Source organism: Sminthopsis crassicaudata, chromosome 1, assembly GCF_048593235.1.
Source record: "Sminthopsis crassicaudata isolate SCR6 chromosome 1, ASM4859323v1, whole genome shotgun sequence".
In the NCBI taxonomy this organism is placed as follows: Eukaryota; Metazoa; Chordata; class Mammalia; order Dasyuromorphia; family Dasyuridae; genus Sminthopsis; species Sminthopsis crassicaudata.
Window position 1 is genome coordinate 651,100,698 of NC_133617.1, and position 20,932 is coordinate 651,121,629.

The 20,932-nt window shown below is 32.0% G+C and overlaps 1 protein-coding gene across 5 annotated transcripts in view; it reads left to right on the forward strand.

Moving 5' to 3' along the window:
* FSD1L (fibronectin type III and SPRY domain containing 1 like) overlaps window positions 1–13,772 on the forward strand; it is a 95,817-nt gene extending 82,045 nt beyond the window's left edge. For 3 of the 5 annotated variants that reach the window (XM_074282975.1, XM_074282973.1, XM_074282977.1), the window contains 4 exons: window positions 723–823; window positions 1,386–1,637; window positions 5,354–5,442; window positions 10,628–13,772. In XM_074282975.1, coding sequence (XP_074139076.1) covers window positions 723–823; window positions 1,386–1,637; window positions 5,354–5,442; window positions 10,628–10,750 — 565 coding nt within the window. In that variant the 3' untranslated portion in view covers window positions 10,751–13,772. The remainder of the gene's footprint in view (window positions 1–722; window positions 824–1,385; window positions 1,638–5,353; window positions 5,443–10,627) is intronic. The other 2 variants (XM_074282974.1, XM_074282976.1) reach the window with 1 other exon arrangement.
* Window positions 13,773–20,932: the final 7,160 nt, after the last annotated feature.

Below are 20,932 nucleotides of genomic sequence, written 5' to 3' on the forward strand. Positions count from 1 at the left end.
TAGAACATTTTCATCTTTCTGGGTCCCAGTCTTTTCATTTGTAAATATTTTCTAAGGTTTACTTAAGCTCTACATTTTATGAGTATTTTTTACACTCTTATTTTACATGTCACGTGCTTCTGCAATATGCTGGGAGAGCAGCTGTTTGTGTATGTTTTTTTTTTTTTTTTTAAACACCTTAAAGTTAATTTGACTAAGAATTGCTTATATATAAGCATAATGATAAAGAACCTGGTACCTTCTTACTTTGATGGCTCTGTTATCTCATCTATTTGTGCACTTCCTCTAATTGTATAGGCAGCCATCATAATGTCTTGATACATACCCAGTTTCATATTATTTATTTAAAATTCAATCGCCAAGGAAGGGTCATTAGTTATTTTTATTCAATTTGAAAGTAGAATTGCTTTTTTTTTTTTTAGTTTTGTTTTTCTCTTTTCTCATCTTGTTTCTTCCTCTTTCTGATACAAATCTAATCTTTGTTTACTCTGCATGATAAGTTACTTTTACCTGCTCTTTTTTTTTTTTTTTTGAATGATTTTTATTTGGATGGTTATCATTGTTATATTAACAATTCTGACCAACTAAAATGATGCTATGATGTTTTGGTATAACTGAGAACCTTTCATGAACAAAGTTTTATTCCTGCTCCTGACATTTTGACATTTTATGCTTTATCAAGCATCCTTATCCTGGAATTTTTTTCCTGTTCTGTTTTGTAGAAGTGGTACACCATCACCTAAACGGACTTCAGTGGGTTCCAGACCATCATCTATAAGAGGGAGCAGAGATCGTTTTACTGGTGAATCATATACAGTATTGGGTAGGATAAAATTTCAGATTTCATCATTGTTTTAGATAGGTTGGAAGTAATGTAGACTAACTAATGAGCTTTTCCCCCAAGTAAAGAACTAAATACTTGGATGTTGAATGTATAGCTTTTTAGAAATGTTCCATTAAAAATTCTCAGATTATTTCACCTTTAAATTTTATTCTCTCAAACTGACTTATTGTGTCTTCTTTAAAATGTCACTTCTGGAAATTATGCAGTCTTCTATATGTTTACAAACTAATGTTCAGGTGTTACTTAATTGAGTGTGATTTTGCATTTGTTGATAGTAGAAGAGTTCTTTTGCAGTTATTTATAGGAAAATATAGTAACAGAAGTCAAATTGTTGTTTCAAAGAGGTGCTCTTTGATAGATATGTATCTATGTATATATCTATGTATTGCCATGTTCTTGCCCTGTAATCAAGATTATGCAACTAGAATATTTAAGTTCTATTTAAGGAAAACAAGTACTAGAAAGTCTTCTTCTAGAAGATTTTTTTTTTTTTTTAACTGTAAAAAGACAGATTCAAATTCACCTTCTTAATGTTTTGCAGGAGACACTGCCATTGAAAGTGGACAACACTATTGGGAAGTCAGAGCCCAGAAAGACTGTAAATCCTACAGCGTGGGACTAGCATATAAAACCCTGGGGAAATTTGACCAGTTGGGAAAGACAAATACTAGTTGGTGTATCCATGTTAACAATTGGCTACAAAGCACCTTTGCAGCAAAGCATAACAATAAAGCCAAAGCTTTAGATGTTATTGTTCCTGAAAGGATAGGAGTATTTTGTGATTTTGATGGAGGTAATTACAACTTCATTGTCATTTTTTTTTTTCAAAGAAACTGTCTTAAATTACCTGTAGCTATATTTACATTACTACTATGACAAGAAAATCTGCATCCTAGTACAAACTCCAAAGTAATGTGTTGGAAGAGTCACTTCTAGAGATGACAGGAAAAGTGGTGAATTTCCCAGAGCTTGATTGAAGTGCAGTATTCTATACTTATTCAAAAAATGTCTGACCAAACAAGTCTTTTCAATTCAGAGATGCTGCATGGCACGGGTAGAAAAAAAAAAAAACATTGATCTTGGAATCAAAAAGGATAAAAGTTTGAATTTCTGTGTTAAAATTTATTTTTTGTGTGACCCTGAACTTCTTTGGGACTTAAGCCACAAAATGGAAATAACCAGACATTCTTCCCTGATAGAAGTCTTATACAAAAAATGTTTTGTAAAGTATCAACTGTTCTAATAGCAAGCTATAAATTTTTAAGAGTTAAAAGATATTTAAGGGTTTATCTAGGATAATCACTTATCCTGTGAAAGCATTAGTTCTGTAGACTCTCTGATAGACAATACTTTTTCTGAACCTACACTGATAAAACACTTTCTGCTATATAAAACAAACAAAATATAATAAGGGCTTAAAAACATAACTATAAGGATCAAAAGAGCCAGAAATATTTAGGCTGATAATGAGTTATTTTCTACCTGCTTCATACTGAATGTTTTTGATCTGAATGCTTATATTGTCTTGTTACTAATTCAGGCCAACTACTATGGTGCTTATGCCTTAGTGTATTTTAAAGTACATCTATAGAATTTTTTTATTTTCATGTTTTAATATTTTATTATTTACTAAGTATCATTGAGCAGGGTCAGGGATTATAGCATGCATTGCCTATATTTCATCTACTACATTAATTTCTTATCTACTCCCCTTTATTTCCCCCCTAGAGGGCCCATCTAAAATATACTGGGTAGGGCTTAGCTTGAGTTCAGAATCACCTCTTTACATTCTCTCATTTCACCCTTCTTATAAGTATCTTTGCAGTTGTGTATACATCCAACTACCTCTCACACACACACACACACCCCCATACATACACTAAAGGAAGTTTTCAAGTTGGATTTATAATTCCAGTATAAGAATTGGCTGTAAAGTGTGGATGGACACATACTAGGCACATTCTTTGCCGAAGGTACCAGCCTATCTCTTTTTGGAGGGGGAAGCACAATCTTTTGGGGGAGGGCTAGTGCCTACAATAATGACACGGTTTGAGAGATGGTAAATATATATATGTAATTTTCATCCAACAATTGTTTTAAGATGTGCTCTTTTATATACAGGAAATAAAGTTATGTGAGGAGGAGAAGTACTGACACCTAGAGGGAAATCCGAAAAAGGTCTCTTAAAGTAGCTGAACCTTAAGGGAGTGAAGAATTCTAAGAGTAAGAGATGAGGAGTAGGGAGAGTATTCTGTCCAAGGAGTCACTCTGTGGAGACAGATGATGGGATGTCTTGTTTTAGGTAGCGTGGCAGTTCTTTGGGATAGTTAGAAATATGATTCATGGGTAAGAAATGGGGTTCAAAATGTAGATTTGGAATTTGTTAGTTTGAAGTCATGAGATATATGGAGTCATTCTGATATGTATTCTGAAATGTAGGGAGATGAGAAAATAGAGGACAACTTTTGAGGGGGCAGGAAGGATAGACAATCTCAGAGGCCAAGAGAAAATATAAGAAAAACAAAGGAAATAGAAGTAATAGCTTTCAAATTAGGAGAAATGGAAAAATACAGTGTTTGAAGCCAAGGAATAGAGACTTTCAAAAGACTAGGGAGTGGGTAATTAGTATCATATGTTCCAGAGGGGTTGAATATGCATGCCAGCTAGAATCATAATAAATAAGACTTTCCATCTTGTTTCCTTTCAAATGAAAGAAAAAAAAACTTTTTTGAATACCTATTCTGTGTCCATTATTGTCCTAAGTGCTTTAGGGGATACGATAATTAGTCAGAAAAATAGAAGACTTAATTAAAAAAAAATATTGTAAGGTCAAAAAATGCTGAAAACATTAAAATAAGTATGGTAATTTGTCAGGCATTGTCCATGAAAAAGGCATTGAAAAGGCTGGATTTCAGTCCTAGCTCTGCCACAGATTAGCTATGTGACTCTAGGAAACCTCTCTTTTTAGGTATCATTTTCTTTATTTGAATAAATAGAAGCAGTGGATTGGATGATCTTGTCAAACCCCTTTCAGCTTTGTTTTTGTGTGTGAATCCTTTGTTGTTGAATCGTTTCAGTTATATTCAACTCTCCACGAATCTTTGAGTTTTTGAGGCAGAGATACTAGAATGGTTTGCCATTTCCTTCTCCATCTCATTTTATAGATGAAAAAATTGAAGGAAACAGATTAAGTGACTTGCTCTGGCTCACACAGCTAGTGTAAGGGTTTAAGGCTGGATCTGAATTCAGGAAAACAAATCCTCCTTATTTCAAGCCCACTGCTCTATCCACTGTATCTACCTAGCTAACCCATGAATTCTTATTATCATTGTTGTATTTATGAAATGATCATTCCAAGTCTAAGGATAATGAAAGGGAAAGTTTCATTGAAGAGATGTTTTGGGTTTTGTTTTGTTTGGTTTTAAGCAAAGATTTTAAATACAAGATTTAGATTGTTTGAGAATAAGGGGAAGGTAATTTCAGTTCAAAATAAGATGAAAAGAAATGTATTGGGAATAAGAATGTAGAGGGGAGGGTTGTGAACCTAAGTGATATATAGATCATGAGAATTGGGTTTGAGTAGATGGTATCACTCTGTAAAGAAAATGATAATAGTCATACATGGCAACAAGAAGACTATATACAATGATCAATTCTGATGGACATAGCTCTCTTCAACAGTGAGATGATTCAAACTAATTCCAATAGTTCAGTGATGAAGAGAACCATCTTCACCCAGAGAGAGAACTGTGGGAACGGAGTGTGGTTCACAATGTAGCATTATCACTTTCTGTTTGCTTGCATTTTATTTTCCTTCTCTTTTTTTTCTTGTGCAGCATGATAATTGTATAAATATATATGTATATATTGAATTTAACATATTTCTGCCATGTTTAACATATATTGGACAACTTGCCATCTAGGGAAAGGCATGGGGGAAAGGAAGGATATTGGAACACAGGGCTTTGCAAGGGCTAATGTTGAAGAATTATCCATGCATATATTTTGAAGAAAAAAAAAAGATAATTGCATGGCTAAAACCAGGAGATAATGATAGAGGTCATTTGAGCTAGATTGAGAAGTATATTGAAGAAACAAAACAAATTATGTCATTTTTTTTCAGTTTCATTGCTTTAATTTATCTTCTTGCTTTGTTTATAAACACTTGTACTTGAATGTGAGCTTAGAGTTTAAGTCTAAGTGTTTAATTAGTGAATTTTAACAGCCAAATCATATCAGATTCTTAGAGATTTCAGATGCAAAAATTTACTCACATATTTTACTATTGGTATTTGCAACAGAAAGGTTGTTGTTAATGTTCAAAATCTAAGCCATTAAAATTTTTAGAGAAACAATTTTATTGTTATTATGTATTTAATTTCCAGTGTTGGGCTATTAAATTTTGAGATTTCCCCCCCCCCCCCCCACTGATTCTTTGGGAATTGGGGTTGGGATTGGGTTTTCTTTTCTTTAACTGATTTTTCTTTCTTCCTTTTTTTAAAATTTCAGGTCAACTCTCCTTCTACAATGCAGCCTCAAAGCAATTATTGTATTCTTTTAAAACAAAATTTACACAGCCAGTGCTCCCTGGTTTCATGGTTAGTATTTCTATTTTTCTTTGGTAACTTTAAGAAAATAACGTGTTTTATTATTCAGTGTGTAATTAATCCATTCTCTCGGTGAATGGGTCTGTGAATGTGGATGCCTATATCTATGCTTAGTAGTAGTTTTTCTAATTTTAGATTATGTAGAATAGAATGTGTCCCATAACTAACATTTATATGCTTTTTTATCAGATCATACTGATTTTCAGCTTCCAGTTTTGGATGCTTCCAAAAATTCCTGAAAATCCTATTACAGCCTACCTGTTGCCGTTTTCCTTTCTTCTTATTTTCTTCTCGGAAATTTTAGGATGTTAAGTCATCTTGGGCCTAGAATCAAACACAGTACCTTCAGTTCTGTCAAAAACTGTTCTCATTGGAATAACTCATAATATACTTATTAACTTTGTTCTTGGCAAACTATTCTCTGAACTTTTCACCTGTGTAAACATAGCTAGTCCTAGTTCTTGAGGCCTTAACCTTCTAATTGCATTTCTTCACAGTGTTTTTTTTTTTGGGGGGGGGGTATTACTATGTTCTTTAAAGAATTTTTAAATCAAGTTTTTGCACAAACAAAACCAATGTAGTCAAGATTAAATGGAAGCATACTGAAATCAGCATGAACTGATAAAGAAACATACAAGTGTTACTTATAGTATATATTCTATTCTACATAGCTTAAAATTAAAAAAACTAATACTCTCAGCATAGACAAAGGCATATATCACAGAAAGAATGGATCAATTCCACTGAAAGTTGGGAAACAGTTTTTACAGCCAGTGTTTCTGATAAAAGCCTCATTTCTAAGATATATAGAGATCTGAGTCAAACTTATGAGAATATGTTATTTCCCAAGTGATAAATGGTCAAATGAAGAAATTAAAGCCATCTATAGTCATATGAAAAAAATGCTCTAAATCCTTATTGATTAGAGAAATGCAAATTAAAATAACTCTGAAGTATTACCTTATGACTATCAGATTAGCTAACATGACAGGAAAGAAAAATGACAAACGTGGGAAAATGGTAATCTATTGTTGGTGGAATTGTCAACTGATCCAGCCATTCTGAAGAGCAATTTGGAACTATGCCCAAAGGGCTATCAAACTGTGCATCTTATGATCCAGCAGTGCCTTTACTGCATTTATATCCCAAAGAGATCATAAAAGAGGGAAAAGGACTTACATGTGCAAAAATGTTTGTGGCAGTCCTTTTTGTAGTGGCAAGGAACTGGAAACTGAGTGGTTGCCTATCAGTTGGAGAGTGGCTGAATAAGTTTTGGAATATGAATGTAATAGAATAGTATTATTCTGTAAGAAATGATGAACAGACTGATTTCAGAAAAGCCTGGAAAGACTTATATAAACTGATGTTGAGTGAAGTGAACAGAACCAGGAGAATATTATACAGAGTTAACAGCAAGATTGTGTATTGATCAACTGTGCGGGATTTAGCTCTTTTCAACAATGAGGTGATTCAAGAAAATCCAGAAAAAGAACTATGAAGATGGAAAGTATATCAAAGCATACTATTCTTATCTTTTTTTGTTGTTGTTATTACTTTGTGGTTCTTGTGGTTTTTCCTTTTGTTCTGATTTTTTTTCTCAATATGACTCATAGAAATATGTTAAAAATTGATTGTACATGAGTTTGCTGTTTTGGGGTAAAAGATAGAGGGAGAAAAAGTAAATTGGAACTCAAAATCTTTTTTTGAAATAATAATTGCTTTTTATTTTTCAAAATACATGCAAAGATAGTTTTCAGCATCAACCCTTGCAAAACTTTGTGTTACAAATTTTTCTCTGTCCTTTCCCCCCTCTTCTCTGCCCTCGACATCAAATAATCCAATATAGGTTAAACATGTACAATTCTTCTATACATATTTCTACATTTGTCATATTGCACAAGAAAAATCACCTCAAAAGGAGAAAAAATGAGAAAAAAAACAAAGCAAACAGCAGCAGTAACAAAAGTGAAAATAATGTTTGTGTTCTATATTCAGTCTCCATATTTTTTCTCTGCATGTGAATGAAATTTTCCATCAAGATATATTGAAATTGCCTTGAATCACCTCATTATAGAAAAGAGTCAAGTGTATCACAATTGACTATCACATAATCTTCTTGTTGCTGTATACAATGTTCTCTTGGTTCTACTCACCTCACTTAGAATCAGTCAAGGCCTTGTCAGGTGTTTCTGAAATCATCCTGCTGATTGTTTCTTATAAAACAATACTATTCCATAACATTCCTATACCATAACTTATTAAGCCATTTTCCAGTTGATGGGCAGACATTCAGTTTCCAGTTGCTTGCTACTACAAAAAGGATTGCTACAAACATATTTGCACATGTAAGTCCTTTCTCCTTTTTTATGATCTCTTTGGGATTCAGTGGTGGTAGATCAAAGGGTGTGCACAGTTTGATAGCCCTTTGGGTATAGTTTCAAATTTGCTCTCCAGAATGGTTGGCTCAGGAACTCAAAATCTTTAAAAATAAATTTTAAATCTTAATTGACTTTTTAAATAGAACTTTCATTTCTGAATATATTTTCTCTGTTCATTGAACCATCTCTTGTCACAAAAAAAGAAAACAGTTCAGCAAAAATGTGACATTCCCTCCCCATTCCAGATTAAAAAAAATCTGGCAGTATCTGTAAAAAGTGAAGTTTGTATATTAGAGGCAATTTTGATCATTATAATTTCATAATATTTCATTTTACAAATTCTTTCAATTTATATTGGTGATATTGTGTTTATTGTTTTCTTGGTATCTGCTAACTTCATTCTACATAAGCAGTCATGTAAAACTTCCCATGCTTCTTTAAATTCTTTACATTGATTGTTTCTTATAGTTCAATAATATTCCATTACACTTAGGTTTCAGAATTTCTTCAGCTATTCTTCATACTATAGATGTTTATTTTATTTCTCTTTGCTCCCACAAGAATGAATATTTTGAATATTATGCTATGAATATTTTGGTATATATGAAATTTCTTTAGAGCATATATCTATCTAATAGTGCAATCTATGTTTTGGTTACTTTAGAGGCTATCACAGAATCTATGAAAAAAATAAATAGTTTTGTTTCTTAGAAGCAAACCCCAGAATAGTAAATCCAGTGTTCAAGCTGTCTTAATGGAGATAGTTATGTAGAGTATCTTGGCCATTGTGAACCAGATCAAGCCAAAAGTTTTTGGTAGCTCCTATTTTTGTTTTCATGTGTTATCATTTTTTTCAGTGTTTTCTCAAGTATGTTGTTGCCTAATGTTCCATAAAACCCCAAATAATGATATTGAGGCAAAGCAGTACATTATATTAATAAAGGCTTGGTTTTTGGTAGGGGGAATAGGGAGAAGAGCTTTCATGCATAAAATTCTATCACATGTTAAACTCCCTATCTATCCCTATCCTCACATCATAATCATTAAGATTAGTTCTAAACTTTTCTAGAAATTTGGTTGATTTTTGAATTCTTATTCTGTCATCTAACTTGTTAGCTATATATTGTATAATTTGCAAATATGAGCAGATATAAAGTAAGGTTTATGATTTCATTTGTCATTCATTAAGATGTTGGTTGACATACAGCAAAAGTATCACTAAACTACAGTGTTCATGTATTTTTGTGAGTTTTTTGATTGTTGCTACTGTTGTTTATTTTGCATGAATTTGATGTCAGAAAAGTCCATTTAGATCATTAATAACCTCAACTGTGCTTTCTTGATTTCTTGATATTTCCTCTTTCATACAAGTTAAAACTTCAACTAGGTTTAGGTATCTAGGAATACATATACATATACATATACATATACATATACATATACATATACATATACATATACATATACATATACATATACATATACATATATATATATATACATATATATATATACACATAGCTTTCTTTTGTCAAATATAGACAAGACTTGTAAATTCTATGAAAATAATTTTTTTTAAAGCATGAACATAGATTTATCTGAAATTAAAATTTGTAAAATTGTGGGAATAATTTGAAACAATCTCAGTTTGTTTGCCATTAAAAAGTTTCTCATCAGCATAGGTAATAAGTCCTGTTTGTTCCTATCAGTTGGATGAAGATAGCTTGCTAGATGGCTTATAAAGCATAAGCTGGATGATAGTGTTTTAAGAGATTTTTTTTTTTTTTTTTTTGGAGGCTGGGGTTGTCACATAGGTAGGAAGTGTTGAGTGTCTGAGATCAGATTTGAACTCGGGTCCTCCTGAATTCAAGGCTGGTTCTCTATCCACTGCACCACCTAGCTGCCCCTGTTTTAGAGATTTTGATTCACAAATGGATTGTCTTAGGTGAACTCTGAGGATGATTCTTTATGTCTAGAGTATTTTTTTCCTTTTTTGTGAACAGCTGTCTGCTAAAAAGAATTTGCAGTATATGTGATTTTTAAATAAAACCTTTTGGTTTAAGTGAAGAAAGGTAATTTCACAGTTGTGGATTTTACAAGTTAGAGGGTTAGTAAAACATTTGTTAAAATGTCTTCAGTAAATATTAAACTAGCTAGTGACATAATTTATGTTGCCGGTACTTAGTATTTTTTTAGAACAAAGGTTTTTAACTTTAAAAATAACATGTTTCCCTTCAGTTAGATGTTAAAAAACCATTTTTAGTATTTTTTTTAAAGTTTTGAGCTCTAAATTCTATTCCTCTTCTATCTCTTCTTTCCTTTTCTTTTTCTCAGAGATGGTAAGCAATCAGTATGGGTTATATATGTGTAATCAAATAAAGCATTTTTGCATTATTCAGTATGTACCATTTCTTAACTTTGTGTGTGTGTGTGTGTGTGTGTGTGTGTGTGTGTGTGTGTGTGTGTGTGTGTGTGTGTGTGTGATGGACTCCTTTGGCAGTCTGGCAAAGCATGGACCTACTCAGAGTAATATTTTTAAATGTATAAAGTATATAGAATTACCAAAGAAAGGAATTAATATTGAAATGCAGTTATCAAAATATTTCTTTAAAACAAGTCCACATATCCTAGGTTAAGAACCCCTTTTGCAATATTTTTCACCATTTAAAGCTGATGTCTTACTTTTAACTTTCTATGTAGTTTCATTTTTAAATTCTTTTGTCTTTGCTCTAAGCCTATTTACATTTACTAACTTGAAACACAAACTGATTGCACCTATATTTTATAATCTTTTCTAGGTCTGGTGTGGTAGACTTTCTTTGAGTACTGGATTGCAGGTTCCAAGTGCTGTGAAAACACTACAGAAACATGAAAATGGAATGAGTGGTTCAACTAGCAGTCTGAACAATGTTATGCAGTAATATTACATCAAAAAATGTTTACTTCTCTTTTTATTTGGTGTTTTTTTCTGTGCACAGATGCTTACGAACAATGGATTAACCATTTGGGTTTGCTGCCCTCTGCTGCTTTTAAGGCCTCGATACTGTTAACATTAAGCTTCTGGAATGAAGTATTAGCAGGAACCTACTGTGAAATTCAATAGAAGTAGTTATAAAACTAGGGATTGGCTTTCTGAACAATAGATAAAGATAAAAATGACTGTTTTTAATTTTAATTTTAGAAGAAAATTAATTTATCAGTTTTCTAGATAATTTGTTGGTTCTTCTGTTTGTTTTTACATAGGACTCCAAAGGTCAGGAATAGCCTTAGTTAGGAAGGTTTACCACTTAATTGACTAGAGTAATTTTTCAACTGCTTTTCTTTCCTTAATTTTGTGATCTTCAGAAAAGAAAGACTTTTAGTTCCTAGACTGAAGCTTTAAACATTTTTAGCCCTTAGAAGTTTTATAATATTTGAGACTGTTGGGAATGCCAAAAAGATTCTCCTACAGTAACTTTAACATTTTCTCCCTTTGAAAATGAATAGAGTTTTGATTTTCCCCCTTGCTTTAAGATGTGTTGAATAAATAAGGCTGCTCTTCTTCCCCCCATTTCTCTTCTTTGTGAGTCTATTCAAACTGACAGTTGTGAGAGAAATTTTACGTTATTTTTGTGGCTTTACACAGATTGGACTAATGAATTTATAAACATTCTAGTTTAAGAGATTTCATTTTGTACTAGTTCCTATAATCTAGAAATTTTGTAACATTAGTGGGATGATATAGGGTTTTTCCTCATCATGCTGTTATGTTCAACTAAACTTCCTTTTGTAGGAGAGTTTGGACAATGGATGGATTTTAAGAGTTTTTACAGTGTTCTCTGGTATTATTTCCTACCTAAGTTAAATCTGTAGTAAATTTACAATTGGATTTTGTTGTATTTTATTGATTTAAGGTTTTGTAGTAAGGTTAAAATGCATTTAAACTTTGCAACTCATCAAACAAAATTATTTGTAAAGGTGGGAAAATAAGCCACTCTAATTCAACCTTGTAGTTAAAGGAGGAAAGAAAAAGAAATACAGAAAGTACTTGCCATTCATGCCTTTTTTAGGAATGCTGTATTTATCATTGTTCTTTATTAAAATTATATTTATCTGAGTTCACTAATAAAATCTAAGTGACCTGAAATAGTTTAGAAAAAGAATCCACACACTTCTGAAACAATTTATACCTATAATTATTTCAAATATGACAGAGACAACTTTGTGCAAGTTCTTTTGTTACATTTACTTTTAGTCTAAAGTAGATACAACTCTTCAAGAGTTGATGTATATTTAATTGAAAGCATGTTAAACACTGAATAAAAACTCTATAAGGCAAAGTAAACCTGAGATAAAAATATCTGGAAACTCGAATCTCAGTAATTGAAAAAGTATATGAACTTTTTTTTAACTACTTAAAAACCTGAATATGTATTTTCCCTGTTTTTGAAAAGTTTTTTTTGGATTTTAAAAAACTTTTATTTCTCACTTCAAATACCTTAGGGTAGAAGAGTTTTTCCTCAAGGAAGCTACCTTCTCTTCTTTAAACTCCTCTGTGTTGATCACTAGAAAAAGCATCATGATGCTTTAAATATAGTATTCTCTCAATAAAAACATAGTACTTACATGCAGGTGTTCTGTTTTAGTCTATACAATGATTGTAAATGAAGAATATTATTCTATCTAGTGAAGTATAGTAGTAGTAGCAAAATATAATATTTGTACTACTCACCTGATGTCAGATAGTTTTAAGGTTATTTAATAGTAGAGCATGAGAAAAAGGATATTTTAAAATGTGAACATAGATAATCCTAGTTCTCAAAGCACTTTTCTTCTGGTTTCCTTCCATTTCTTTTGGCAAAATTTGACAAGAATGTACTATGCTTAACCTAATTTTGAGGGACTACCAGAGAACCTTGAACCAACAAAGAATTCAGTTTCATTTGCCAAAAGCAAACCCTAAAACAAAAATCCATTAGTCAGTCTCTTGTTTTTGGAAATGGATAAGTGAGAGTATCTTAGTAGTTATTACACAGAAAAAAGCCAAAAATTATTTTCTAATTTTTTTTTTGTAAGAATGTCTCGTTATGGTGATATCATCTGGTAAATTCAGTGCCTTCTAAATTTTCCAGTGCCCCACACAGTTTTAATTGATGGTACTCAAGCCAGGGAACATTTTGTTGTATTGCTAATAAAGATTTTTTAAAGGCTGGGGATGGTGAGAAAGGTTGGAGTATTTAAGGTTTTTATGTGTGTTTCATCTTGACACTCCTCATATCAAAATTATTAAGAAGAGAATCTTATAAATTTCCCTGGAAAAAGTTTTACTATTGATAAAAACTTGTGTGATCTCTAATTTCTCAGAGGATTTTGTAGTAAGAAAATGAATTTAGTAAATCCAAGATCCTATGTCTCCCCTCACTTACTATTATTACCTCTAGTATTACCATAAAATGTACAGTTAGGATTTTGCTATGCTTTTTTAAAAATTAAAGTTAAAAGTCCAGAATGTGTCTGTATGGATCTTTTATGAGTTCTTTTTTAGAGCTCCTTTTTAAAGTATATGATCATTCTGGTCTTTATTTTGAAAACTGAAACAAGATTGATTTCTATATTGGAAATGTATGGGAGATGAAATGAAATTAATACACGAGGCATTACTAAATTATGTTATTTTAGGATCCCTTAGCTCACTGAACCTTTAAATACCATTTCTGTTTTTAATAAATCAGAGAAAGAAATGTAAGGAGTTGCCTTAAGCACTTTAGATAAGAATCTTTTTAGATTGAAATTTGACACTCTGATCTATGTTATATGATTTCTAATACTGTGTGCAAGTATATTCCTGTGCAGTATTTCATAATTATTTGTGTTACTTGCACTTTGTGAGTTAATGTAAATTGTTAAAGGATGCTTTAGAAGTTCCAGATGCTAGAGAATGAATAAAGGCATTATTGAGGCATATATTTCTGGAGTTGGGATTTATTGGAAATACTTATATTGTTTAGTTAAATAAACTGACTGTAGCACTATTTGAGTAAAGTTAGGCTTGGTCAACTTGAATACAAATATGTAATAAGCCCCAGTATTTTTCAAAGTGTGATTATCAAAAGTGACAAATGAATTTCCTTTTATTTACCCATTTACAAAATTGAAGCATGCATAATATCTTGTGACTTACTTATTTTGAGTAATCTTAGGTTTTTTTTTTAAAACGAGGACAAATGATTATTTTTAATGTAATGATTTAGCCAAGGTTGATGTTTTATATCATTTTTGTTCACTTTTTTCCTGTAAAATGAATTATCAGTTAATTTCTCTCTTAAAACAATATGAAATATCTAAATCTCTAGTACTTCTGAAAATGGAAAGAGTAGAATTAGATTCTATTATTATTATATTATAGTATTATAACATTGTTATAAATCATATGATACCAGGCTAAAAAGAAATTCAATTTGTTGGTTCATATTTTAGTGCTTTTTCTTTTTCTTTTTCTTTTTTTTTTTTGCTAAGGCAGTTGGGGTTGTGACTTGCCCAGGGCCACACAATTAAGAAGTGTTAAGTGTCTGAGGTCAAATTTGAACTCAAGACCTCCTGACTTCAGAGCTGGTGCTCTATTCACTGTGCCATCTATCTGCCCCTAATACATTTTTAAAATATACATAAGTTGCATTTTTTACAAAGATTCCTTATAGGAAAGTATTTTCTGCATAGAGTCTTTGGCTGATAATTGTTTTACATTAGAAAAATTTAAAAATTATTGTAAAGCTGCTGCTTAGATGAAAAGATCCTTCTAAAATAGTAAGACAAATTTGTTTCATGTTTGAACAAAATTTATGAAAGTTTTAAAATAATTCATATGAAACCTTTTATATACATCTTCCCACCATCTGCTGTCATCTGATTATTTTATGCAAATGCAAATGTTTATCCAGAATTTAGATACCAGAATGTTTTATAGTAAAGTTCAATGGTAATGATGCCCCTAAGATCCTGCCCAAGGATGAAAACTTTCTCAAGTCATAAGTGAAAGATTACATTATGTTCATATGTATGTCAGTATATTAAAATTCTTTGAAAATCAGTTATCAATTTACATTATCATCTCCTAACTCTAATACCCACAGAATGTTGGAAAAGTTAGTTTTTTCCATAGTTAGTTTTCATAAAATGAAGGTATTTAATCCTTTTTAGAGCTGAGAACAATTGTAGCAATCAAACTTCACTCCTCATTTTATAAATAGGATACTCAGTCCCAAAGGGATCAAGTAATTTAGCCAAGATCACATAGGAACAAATGCCAAGGCCTATCTACATACTTTAGTTCATTGAAAACAAATTCAGCATTCTTTTCTTTGCATTGTATCACATGCTACAAGATTATTTCTAAGATCTCCTAAACATCTAAATCAGTGGTCTACTATTGTTATCTAAAAGATTCATTTAATCAAATCACTTTTTCCCAAATACTATTTGATTTTCCTGTATAGTTTACAATTATATTTTAGATATAATGCCCAGCATATACAAAACCTCAAGCATATATAAATGTATATTTGAGAATAAATTCATTATTACATCATTTGAATACATTTGTAAAATGTTATGAACAAATTTTGATATTTGGCCTTGGCTTTGCTATAACATCTTAGATATTTAGCAAATATTGCTTATTAACTTAAGTTATTAAGATTATTAGTAATCATATGTGGGACAAAGTGAAACAATAGCTGACTGTATTATAGTCATAACTTGGGTCTTGCTTCCCAAAATTTGTGCAGTATGGAAAGAGTACCGGGCTTGGAGTTCATGGTACCTGTGTTTGAATCCTGACACTATTTATACAATAATACCAACATGTATTCAACACTGGGTAGTGAAAATACATTGAATGTGACATCAGAAAAATCTAGATTTGTGTCAAGGCTGTATCTGGACAAGGAAATGTTAATATTTTATACTTGCATTAGTAATCTAACTTTTCCAAAGATGAAGGACTACTTTCAAGCAGACTTTGAAAGTGTATTCTCTTGTAGCATTATTTTCTTTTTTTAATTGGAGCTTTTTATTTTCAAACTATATGCATGGATAATTTTCAAAATTGACCCTTGCAAATCCTTATGTTCTGATTTTTTTCCCTTCCTTTCCCTCAACTCTTTCCCTAGATGGCAAGTAATCCAATATATGTTAAACATATATAATTCTTCTATACATATTTCCACATTTATCATGCTGCACAAGAAAAATCATATCAAAAAGAAAAAATTAGAAAGAAAACAAGATGCAAACAAATAACAAAAAAGAGTGAAAAGACTATGTTGTGATCCAAACTCAGTTCCCACAGTACTCTCTGAGTGTAGATAGCTGTCTTCATCACAAGATCATTGGAACTGGCCGGAATTATCTCACTATTGAAAAGAGCCACGTCCATCAGAATTAATCATTCTATAATCTTTTTGTTGCTGTGTACAATGTTATTTTCTCTCTCAATTCACTATACTCACTTCACTTAGCATCGGTTCATGTAAGTCTCTCCAGGCATCTCTGAAACCATCCTGCTGATCATTGTTATAAAACAATAATGGTCTGTGACATTCATATACCATAGTTTATTAAGCCATTCTCCACTCACATCCACTCAGCTTCTAGTTCCTTGTCTTAGCATTATTTTCTAAGGTGATGGAGAAATGGAAAACAAGTTGTAGGTGTAGTTGAAATACAAGAAAGATTTTTTTAATATTTCATTTTGATTTTGCCTTGTGTGTTGCTTTATGCCTTTGTAAATCATTTATTACCTAAATCAATATTTTTCCCATAAAATATCATCTATATCCATAGTTAACGAATCACAGAATTAGAAGGGACTTCAGCAACCATCTAATCTAATGCATCCTTGAAAATAATCTTTTAAAAAAAACATTGGACAAGGGAACATTGAATCCTTTTCTTGAAAACCTGTGAGGGGTAATCCAGTATCTCAGGGTAGCACATTGTTTTTGGATAACTTCGATTGCTAGTAAGTTTTTTTCCTAAGAGTGATCCTAAATTCTACTTCTAATTATGTTCTTTGGAACCAAATAAAGGAAATCTAATTCTTCTTCCAAAATGACAATACTTCATACTTCAATAACTCTTTCTAATTCTTCTTTAAGCTAAATATGCCTTTTCCTTCAAATACTCTTGATGACATCAGAGTTCCTTACCATCCTGATTCCCTTCTGTCCCACTCTAAAAAAATAAAACCACTAAAATTTTTTGTTGTCTTAAAACTTACTGCTCCAAAAGTGGAAGAAGATGACTGAGGATTGTGTGGTGGAGCTACTTCTGAAAGCCATACCTCTTAAAGCAACCTGATACTGCATCAACGTTTTGTTTTGTTTTTTTTTTTTAGATTAATTTTATAATTATAAATTTTTTGACAGTATATATGCATGATTAATTTTTAAAATAACATTATCCCTTGTATTCATTTTTCCAAATTTTCCCCTCCCTCAATCCCTCTATTCCCTCCCCCAGATAACAGGCAATCCCATACATGTTACATGTGTTACAGTACAACCTAGATACAATATATTTGTGTGTAAATCCAACTTTCTTGTTGCATGTCAAGTATTGGATTCCGAAGGTACATGCAACCTGGGCAGACAGATATTAGTGCTAACAGTTTACATTCAATTCCCAGTGTTCCTTCTCTGGGTGTAGTTGTTTCTGTCCATCATTGATCAACTGGAAGTGAGTTGGATCTTCTTTATGTTGAAGATATCCTCTTCCATCAGAATATATCTTCATACAGTATTGTTGAAGTGTACAGCAATCTTCTGGTTCTGCTCATTTCACTCAGCATCAGTTCATGTAAGTCTCTCCAAACCTTTCTGAATTCATCCTGCTGTTCATTTCTTAGAACAATAATATTCCATAACCTTCATATACCATAATTTACCCAGCCATTCTCCAATTGATGGACATCCATTCATCTTCCAGTTTCTAGCCACTACAAAAAGAGCTGCCACAAACATTTTGGCACATACAGGTCCCTTTCCCCTCTTTAGTATTTCTTTGGGATATAAGCCCAGTAGTAGCACTGCTGGATCAAAGGGTATGCATAGTTTGATAACTTTTTGGGCATAGTTCCAAATTGCTCTTCAGAATAGCCAGATTCTTTCACAACTCCACCAGCAATGTATTAGTGTCCCAGTTTTCCCACATCCCCTCCAACATTCATTGTTATTTGTTCCTGTCATCTTAGCCAATCTGACAGGTGTGTAGTGGTATCTCAGAGTTGTCTTAATTTGCATTTATTTGATCAGTAGTGATTTGGAACAATTTCATATGAGTGGATATAGTTTCAATTTCATTATCTGAGAATTGTCTGTTCATATCCTTTGACCATTTATCAATTGGAGAATGGTTTGATTTCTTATAAATTAGGGTCAGTTCTCTATATATTTTGGAAATGAGACCTTTGTCAGTAAAAATATTTTCCCAATTTGTTACTTCCCTTCTAATCTTGTTTGCATTAGTATTGTTTGTACAGAAACTTTTTAGTTTGATGTAATCAAAATCTTCTATTTTGTGATCAATAATGATCTCTAGTTCTCCTTTGGTCATAAATTCCTTCCTTCTCCACAGGTCTGAGAGGTAGACTATCCTCTGTTCCTCTAATCTATTTATGATCTCATTCCTTATGCCTAAATCATGGACCCATTTTGATCTTATCTTGGTATATGGTGTTATTTGTGGATCCATAATTTCTGCCATACTAATTTCCAGTTTTCCCAACAGTTTTTTTTTTCAAATAATTATGGTATCTTTGGGTTTGTCAAAGACTAGATTGCTATAGATGTAATGTACCCTTTTTTGTCCTTTGTACCTAATCTGTCCCACTGATCGACTGGTCTATTTCTTAGCCAATACCAAATGGTTTTGGTGACTGCTGCTATATAATATAGCTTTAGATCAGGTACACCTAGACCACCTTCATCTGACTTTTTTTTCATTAATTCCCTTGCAATTCTCGACCTTTTATTCTTCCATATGAATTTTGTTGTTATTTTTTCTAGGTCATTAAAATAGTTTCTTGGGAGTCTGATTGGTATAGCACTAAATAAATAGATTAGTTTGGGGAGTATTGTCATCTTTATTATATTCGCTTGGCCTGTCCACGAGCACTGAACTGCATCAACTCTTTTGGCTGTCATAACATAACTTACTCATTAATCTTTCAGTTTACTAAAAGTCTCAGCCTATTTCAAACACATTTCACCATGCTTCCTCTAATTTGTACATGGATAGTTTATGTTTTTTACCCAACTGTAAAATTTAGTAAAAAGTATTCTAGTTTTTCAGCATCTTTCTGGATGCTGATATTCACTATGTCAACTATCTTTCATAGCTTGCTTATCTTTATATTAATAAGAATAGCATATATACCTTTAATATTCTTACCAATTTCTCCATAAACAACAAATGGCAAAGCATAAATTCTTGGGTACCTTAATCTGAATAATAACATGGGGGAATGATCGGCTTGCCACTCTTCTACATTGCAGCAGCATAATTATTGTTGCAGTGTACAACAGGAATAGGACTTTTACTATCCATATTCAAGGTCTTGTTCTTTGTTTCTGTCAGAGTTTTTCTGAGATGAGGCCATAACTAAGCAACAGTTCACTTTCAGTTGATCTCTTAGCAAGGAGACATATTGAATATAAGTTTATTCCACCTTCTGGGACTCTTAAATCATTGAAAACTCCATACGCTGACTCCACTGACCCTTTTGTTTAAGCCTCAAAATCTCCAACATATTCAGTATTATGAGATTAAAACAAATTGTGGGTTTCCCTGAGGATGGCAGGGTATGGTACTAGAATCAGATTCCTGCCAAAGCCAATATTTTTTAAAAAATGAAATTTTGTGTTCTGAATTATTTCATTCCAATCTCTCACCCTCCATTAAGAAAGTACATGTGCATGCACACATACACACTATCACACTCAAACATGTATAGTCAAGGAAAAAAAAATCTCATTAATCATATTTATATTAGTATAATTATATGTATGCTTTAATATTTGTATTAATTATATTAATTAGATGTATGCTTGCCTCAGTTGGTACTTAATGAATGCATCACTTCTCTACTGGAAAGTAGATAGTATGTTTCAGTAAGAATCCTCTGTCGTTATGGTTGATCATTGTGTTGGCCAGGATCCCTAAGTCTTAAAGTTGCTTCTCTATATGATATTGTTATTATACAAATTGTTCTTTTGATTCTGATTACTTCACTTTGTGTCAGTTCACATAAGACTGCTCATTTTTTTCTGAAATCATTTTCACTATCATTTCTTACAACATAATAGTATTTCATCACATGTATATTTTGTAAGTTGTTCAGCTATTTCCCAAGTGATGGAAAACCCCTTACTTTTCAGTTCTTTGCCCCCATGAAAAGAGCTGTTATAAATATTTTTATACATATGGATCCTTTTTCCTTTTCTTTGATCTCTCTCTCTCTCTCTCTCTCTCTCTCTCTCTCTCTCTCTCTCTCTCTCTCTCTCTCTCTCTCTCTCTCTTTAATAATAATAGTTTTTATTTACCAGATATTTGCATGGGTAATTTTACAACGTTGACAATTGCCAAAATTTTTTTTTCCAATTTTTCCCCTCCTTCCCACCCCACTCCCCGAGATGGCAGGTGGGCCAATACATGTTAAATGTTAGAGTATAAATTAAATACAACATATTTATACATGACCAAACAGTTGTTCTTTGATCTCTTTAAGTAATGCCATCTCTTGGTCAAGGGGTGTTAATGATTTACTAGGTTTTGAAGGATAATTTCAAATTGCTTTTCATAGTTCCATCAACAGTGAATTGATGTACTGTTTTCTCACAATCCTTTCATGCAACATGTGCCATGTTCCTTATTTGTCAACTTTGCTAATATGATGGATGTGAGGTCATGCTTCAAATTTGTAATCTGCAAAGTTGTAATTCAAAAAGTTATAATTTGTATTTCTCTGATAGTGATTTAAAGCATCACTATTGATTGTTTAGATGTTTTTCTCTAAATTTGCCATTCATATCCTTTGACAATTTTCAGGTGGGTAATAACTCTTAAAA